Source organism: Rhincodon typus, chromosome 8 (assembly GCF_021869965.1).
Source record: "Rhincodon typus isolate 14 chromosome 8, sRhiTyp1.1, whole genome shotgun sequence".
Lineage (NCBI taxonomy): Eukaryota > Metazoa > Chordata > Chondrichthyes > Orectolobiformes > Rhincodontidae > Rhincodon > Rhincodon typus.
This window is the reverse complement of record NC_063339.1, coordinates 73,435,183-73,442,803: the sequence shown is the minus strand read 5'-3', so window position 1 is coordinate 73,442,803 and position 7,621 is coordinate 73,435,183. Positions and strand designations below refer to the sequence as shown.

General features: G+C 44.5%; 1 protein-coding gene across 1 annotated transcript in view; it reads right to left on the bottom strand.

Moving 5' to 3' along the window:
* Nucleotides 1–752: 752 nt before the first annotated feature.
* Nucleotides 753–7,621, bottom strand: part of itpka (inositol-trisphosphate 3-kinase A) — a 60,756-nt gene continuing 53,887 nt past the window's right edge. Inside the window, exons 4-6 of the mRNA XM_048600460.1 lie at nt 6,794–6,998; nt 2,253–2,354; nt 753–890 (exon numbers count right to left, since the gene is read on the bottom strand). Coding sequence (XP_048456417.1) covers nt 753–890; nt 2,253–2,354; nt 6,794–6,998 — 445 coding nt within the window. The remainder of the gene's footprint in view (nt 891–2,252; nt 2,355–6,793; nt 6,999–7,621) is intronic.

Here is a 7,621-nt window from a genome sequence, read left to right as displayed (position 1 = left end):
TACAAAGGTGCTTTAACAGTCAACAAAGTTATATTCAACTGTTGCAATTTTGGGAATGTTATCAGGAACTTGCACAAAGCAAGATCCCACAAACAACAAGAAGAAAATGACCAGGTTGGTCATTTTTAATGATGTTGGTTAGGAGATAAATGTTATCAAGGACATGAGAGGTGTGAATTTCCCTTGTGCTTCTTTAAAACAGGTTAGACTAAGCCTTGATTTAATGTCTCACATGAAAGATAGCAGGTCGAGCAGTGCCTCGATTATCTGTTCAAATCTTTGGAGGGTACTTAGAGTCATAGAGTCATACAGCATGAAACAGACCCTTCGGCCCAACTAGTCCATGCCAACCATAATCCCAAACTAAACTAGTCCCACCTGCCTGCGCTTGGACCATATCCCTCCAAACCTTTCCTATTCATGAATTTATCAAAATGTCTTCAAATCGTTGTAACTGTACCCACATCCACCAGATCCTCTGAAAGTTCCTTCCACTCACAAACCACTCTGTGTAAAAAATTTGCCCCATGTCTTTCTCTTCTCACCTTAAAAATATGTCCCTTAGTCTTGAAATCCTCCCCACCCTTGGGAAAAGACACCTGCCATTCACCTTATCTATACCCCTCATTGATTTTATCAACTTCTATAAGGTCACCCCCAACCTCCAACGCTCCAGTGAAAAAAATTCTCAGCCTATTTCTATAACTCAAACCCTCCATTCCTGGCAACATGTCTCCTGAACCCTCTACAATTTAATAATATCCTTTCTGTAACAGGAAGACCAGAACCCTTAACAACCACAATTCCTTGCTCCCTACCTCATGCCTTTTGAAGAACTCAGATGACTCCAGAGCTTTCCGGATCTCCTTTAGTCTCGTCAGGTAGGCTTGCTTTAGATTCAAACAAAGCAGAGATTAGTACAGCAACGTGGGTTGACATCAATCAGACACAGGCCCTGGTCTATGCAGGTCTCAGCTGGTGGTGGATTGTTCCGCTGCCTGTGGCCCAAGTTTCCATGGACTAGAGATTGGGAATCAACCAGAATCCCTGCTCTGAGTCCACTAGGACACCTAAAACATGCTCCACCACCACCTTCTCCTGAAAATTGAGTGATGCTTCCAACGTTCAAACAGCCTTGATCTGCTCACAGCCCAGGCCCACAGAGTGGTTGTTTGTAAACATAGGAATATATGAAAGCAAGTAGCTAAAAATTAGCTGGTGCCATTTCTCTTTACAAGTGTGAATGGAAATGCTGGCAAATCTATTTGTGTGAGAGAGAGAGAGAAAGAGAGCATATGTGCAAGAGGGGTTTGTGTGAGTGTGTGTGAGGGAGACAGAGTGTGTGATTGTGAGAAGAGCATATATGAGACAGCACGTATGCAGGAGAGCATGTGTGAGACAGAGTGTGTGTGTGAGAAAGAGATGTATGTGAGACAGTATGGGCATGGGACAACATGTGTGTGGGAGAACACTTATGAGAGTGTGTGTGACAGAGAGAGCATGTGTGACAGTATGTGCCTGAGAGAATGAGTGTGTGTGTATGTCTGTTTTTGTGTGTGTGAGAGAGATAGAAAATGGGTGACAGAGCTTATGTGTTTGTGTGTGAGACAGCACTCGTGTGCATGTGTGTGTGAGAGAGAGAGAGACAGAGAGAGAGGGGTGTGTGTGAGAGAGGGGTGTGTGTGAGAGAGGAGTGTGTGTGAGAGAGAGAGGGTGTGTGAGAGAGAGAGGGTGTGTGAGAGAGAGTGGGTGTGAGAGAGAGAGTGTGTATGTGTGAGACAGTATCTGTGTGTGACAAAGTAGGAAGTGGATGAAAGATTGTGTATGAAAGACCATGTGTGCTTAGAGGGAATATGTTCGTGAGACAGCAGGTGTGTGACAGCAAGCATGCATGTGAGATAGAGAGATAGAGAGTGAGTGAATGAGAGACCGTGTACATTAGAGAGCACGTGTGAGAGAGAGAAATAGAGAATGGGTGAGAAAGAGTGCGTGAGAGACTGGGTGTGGTAGAGAGAGCATCGTGATCTTCATTTGAGAGGCTGCAGCTGTGAGATAGAGCATGTCTCTCTCGTACAGTGAGTGTATGACAAAGACAGAGTGGACAGCTGAGTGAGTTATGGTGCTCGCTCTTATGATGATGTCTCAGTCCATGTATTGGCCAATTAACCCTTTGTAATAGTTCCTTAATCCTTTACATTTGTGTTTTTCTGCCTATATTTGGTGCTTTAATCCTTGTATCAATGATAACCTACCACAATTTTCTTGTTTCCACTGACAAAGTCAATAAAAACCTGGAGAATCTGTTCCTTTGTTTTGGTCCTTTTGAAGTTGGTGCTGCCTTTCCCATCCGCTCTCTGTAATCAAAACAGAGAACACGATGACCCTTACACCTGGGAAGAGTTACAGCTACCAAACAGAAGTTAAAACCTCAGTTAAAATAATTGTAGACAAGATATTGAAGAGCAGACTTCATGTAGAGACTGTTGAAGTAGAGATATCTCCTTCTGGGTAATGCTTCATACCCTGTGACATTCTGCTTCAGTAACACTTTATAATTTAATATTGCATACAAGTTTGGGAATTCCCTTTCACAACCTTGCCCTTTTGTACTGTAATTGGGTCAGGACGGGGTGGGATGGTGAGGCTGGTAAATATTAGAGGAGTTTGTTGACGTGAAGTCAAACATTACCTTTTTTTGTAACCAAAACAAACACAAAGCATTTACAGGTCAAGACTTCACCTCTGCCATGGGGTTGCTACAGACGATCATCATGAGACCTTGCATCTTGTCCCAATGGCTCACTTACACATTCACATTAACCCTTGTCACAACACCCTTTTGTTCCCTCCTTAAAACCTCACTGAACTGAAGTTTATCTCCAAGTCTTCATTGCTCTTTCTTTGGATCATCATTTATTTCCCTTTTGTGAAAGCCCTTGGAGTTGATTTTCAATATTAAAGACATTATATAACTGCCAGCTCTAATGCTCAGAGATCCCCAATTACAGCACCTTAGGTCTATAAGACAGAGATAACACAGTGTGGAGCTGGAGGAATACAGCAGGCCGGGCAGCATCAGAGGAGCAGGAAAAATGTCAGCTTTCCTGCTCCTCTGATGCTGCCTGGCCTGCTGTGTTCCTCCAGCTCCACACTGCGTTATCTCAGATGCCAGCATCGGCAGTTCTTACTATATCTATAAGACAGAGTTGAGGTGGCACCATCACATTGAAAGCTGGACCAGAGAAGCAATGATGAGATGATGGACAGGGTAAGTGTGGTGTCAATATTCCCATGCCACCAGTACCCTTCAGGCAACAAATCAGTCATTGATCCCTGAGCTTGTCTACATGGCACCTCAGCAAATACTTTGTTGTTTTACAGACACACAGGACATAGGCCTATTTCTGTCCTCACTCTAAGTGTCCTGAGTTCAGTGGTGTATATGAACCAACACAAAACTGGTATTACTTAGTGTCACTGGATAGCTGGCGAGGAGTGTGTGGCACTCTTGTTGGGCATTAAGGAGCCCTGGTACAGCAAAGTGTTGTGCTAATCTGAATCCAATGTGTACCGAACCTGATGGCGGAGCTCTTCCTGAAAGTCGTAATTTCTTTCATTCTTGAACAACATCTTTCCATAGGCTGGAGCTCCCTCTGTGTATGTTTGTGTTTTACCCCGTAGATATGAGAGTAGGCATCAATGCATCTGTATATGTTTATAATGTGTGTTCATGTGTGTATCTATATGCATATTAAATAAGTATACACACACACACCTTATGTATCGCAAGCGCAATCTTCGCTGTTTTCCAAAATTGGAAAATTTCTGAAGAAGGGTCTAGGCCCGAAACGTCAGCCTTCCTGCTCCTCTGATGCTGCTTGGCCTGCTGTGTTCATCCAGCTCTACACCTTGTTATCTCAGATTCTCCAGCATCTGCAGTTCCTACTATCTCTGTTTTCCAAAATTCCCGTTTTTTATATATGTATTGCCATTCTCCCTATCACCACCGGATGGCAGAATGCTCCCACATTTTCCTGAGGATTAATGCACGTTCTGCTGAGGTTTGGACGTTGACCCACAACGAGTGCTCATGCATGCCCCCAATTTTTCCTTTTGGGTAAAATGAATAATGGAAAGATTCTGCAATCAGGCACACTCACCTCTGTGGTTAGTTCTCTAACTTTAATTCGGTTGGGTCAACTCCTCAGTGGGAGCAAACCACACAATAATAATTACAACTTACATTTCTGTAGCACCTTTAATGTGGCGAAATGTCCCTGGGCACTTCACAGGGCCAGATATCAATCAAAATGTCAGAGCATGCCACCACGAGGAGTTATGAGGACAGTTGACCCAAATGCACTGTCAAAGAGGGTGTTAAGAAACTTTTTGAAGGAGGAACAAGGGTGGAGAGGCTAAGGGAAGGAATTCTAGATTTCAGGCAACAGCAGCCAAAAAGCAGGGGGGTGGGCAGGGAGTTGTAGGAAAGTGAATAAGGCATGAATGAGAAACCAGACTTAGCGGAACATTGACATCTTAGGACTGGAGGGGGTTACAGTGATGGGTCGACGTAAACTCAGAGAGGCATTTAGACACAAGGATGAGCACACAGCAATTAGATGTATTGATGGAAATGGAGACAGTGTAAATTGGTGGGCACGGTGGAATGTGACTTGGCTGAATTAATAAATGGACAGTGGACTTTCAAGCAGACTCAACTTCGTGAAGTCAAATTAAGCCAATGGAATAAACAAAGCCCAGAGATACAGAAGTACAGATGAGGTTTTCAGCAGCAGCTATGTTGAGGCAAAGGTGTAGATGGATGATTTGCCATCTCTCTGATTGACAGGATTTGACATTGGAAGCTCATAGTTACATGAATAGAGAGGGAATAGAGGGATACGGATTAAATAAGGGCAGAAGGTTTTTTTTTTCAGTTTAGTTAGGGCATGATGATTGGCACAGGTTTGGAGGGCTGAAGGGCCTGTTCCTCTGTCGTACTTCTCTTCTGTCTTGTACTCAAGGTCAAGCAATGTTCCCACTAAGACACGTGTGCATGACTGCACAGTAGCCTGGAAAGTGCAGCACAGGCCTTGTTCTGTGTTAAAGAACACAATGTATGGCCACATGAGAAAGTTAAAGGCACCGAATATTGAACTAAAAGGTCCACAGGAATCATTAGGATCAGACAGGAAGGCAAGGATGCAAGAGTCCAGTTCAGTCAGAGACAGTGGCTAGGGAGGAGAATGATATTAGTAATTTGGAAGTTGATATTAGTAATTTGAAAGTTGACATTACAATGGGACACAAAGACAAATGTTTCAGTCTTCCTCATATTTAACATAATAAAATTGATGTTCGTCCAGTGTGTACTTTTGGACAAACAATCTGACAGCTCATAGATTGGAGAGGGTTGAAATTTAGAATATAAGGCCAGGAGCAGGCCCTTCAACCCGTAGCCTGCTCTGCCATTCAATATGATCATGGTTGATCATCCAACTCTACTCCCTGTTTCCACATTCTCCCTATACCTGTTGATCCTTTTAGCCCTAAAATCTATAGCTATCTGCTTCTTGAAAACATTTAATATTTTGGCCTTAACCACTTTCCGTGGCAAAAAATTCCTCAGGCTCACCACTCTCTCACATTTCTCCTCATCTCAGTCCTAAATGGTCAACCCTGTATTCTTAAACTGTTGACACCTGGTTCTGGAAGGTGGTGATGGTGATATAGAGCTGGGTATTATCAGCTTTACTTATGGAATTGACACTATGATTTTGGAGGATATAGTGGATAGGACATGTGGAGATGAGAAAGCAGAGAGCTTTGGTGGATACATCAATGAAGGAGCCGCATAAGAAAGTACTGCGGGTGGTTCTCAGACTGTGAATAGGCAAGGGCAGTGCCACCCAGCCGGAGGACAAAGACAAGGTATTTCATACAGCATGGAAGCAGGCCATTTGGCCCATCAAGTCCATAATCAATCCTTTGAAGAGCATCCTAGGCAGACTGACACCCCCTACCCTATCCCCGTAACCCTGCATTTTCCATGGCAAATCCACCTGGCTCACACATCCCTGAACACCACGGACAATTTAGCAAGGCCAATCCACCTAGCCTGCACATCGCTGGACTGTGGCAGGAAACCGGAGCACCCGGAGGAAACCCAGACAGACACAGATAGAATGTGCAAATTCCACGTAGACAGTCGCCCAAGGGTAGAATCGAACGCGGGTCCCTGGCGCTGTGAGGCAGCAGTGCTAACCACCGTGCTGCCCTACTATTTCGAAAAAAAAATAACTGATGGTTCGGGGGTTAAAGGGGGCAGACAAGTTAAAAAGGGAGAGTTTACCACAGTCACATTCAGTATCTGTGATTTTTAATAAGAGCCATTTCAGCCAAGGGCAGAAAATTAGATTGAGCAGCTCAAACATGGGAATTGTGGGAAATGTGAACACACATTCGGAATGTGAAAGCACATCAGATGGATTTGGAAAAAGAGGGCAGAGATGGGAAGGCAGTTTGTTCGGGCACAAGGATTAAGTCTGCTTATTATCAGAAAGGGAGGACGGGCAGTTCCCGAAGAAAGGGACAAAATTTCATTTGTGACAGCCAGTAAAGATAAACAAGCGGTCAACAGTTCGGTGCAAACAGGACCACTGACCACATTAGACAAGGAGAGTGTGGAAAGGGTGAGACAGGGGACAAACCAGAGATATGTGCCATTCAGTTTCCCCACACTCAGAAAGATGGCACAATGCACATCCAAGAGGCTAAGAGCTAGCATTCGCACCTTAACACCTTCAATTCGAAATCCGAGGGTTGCTGTAGAGCTGAGGGTTTCCCTCCACTGCATATATCGTGGCTTCAGGACAGCTTGGATCGTGTGTTCGTGCGGCGTCGGTGCTTGGGGGTCAATCTCCACCATTTTCTTGTACATGTCATTCCGTAATTTTGGATTCTCACGGGCTTTCATCAGCTCTTCTTCTAGATATGTTCTGCCGAGGGAAAACCATCAAAACATTGGAGATTCCACACTCCTCACTGTAACACCGATATATCCCACACTCCACACTGCAAAACTGATATATCCCACACCCCTCGCTGTAACACCGCTATACCCCACACCCCTCACTGCAAAACTGATGTACACCACACCCCTCACTGTAATACTGAAATACCTCACACCTCTCGCTGTAACAGCGATATAACCCACACCCCTCACTTTACCAACGATATACCCTACATCCCTTGCTGTAACACCGATATACCCCACACCACTCACAATACCACTGATATACCCCATACCCCTCACTGCAACACTGGTATACCCCACATCCCTCACTGTAACACCAATATACCCTGCACCCCTCAATGTAACACTCAAAATACCCCACAGTCCTTGCTGTAACACTGATATACCCCACACCCCTCATTTTATCACTGATATAGCCCACACCCCTCACTGTAACAACGATATACCCACACACCCCTCACTGTAACACTGATATACCCCACACCCTCACTGTAACACCGATATACCCCGCACGCCTCACTATAACACTGATACATCCCACATCCCTCGCTGAAACACCCATATATCCCACACGCCTCACTGTAA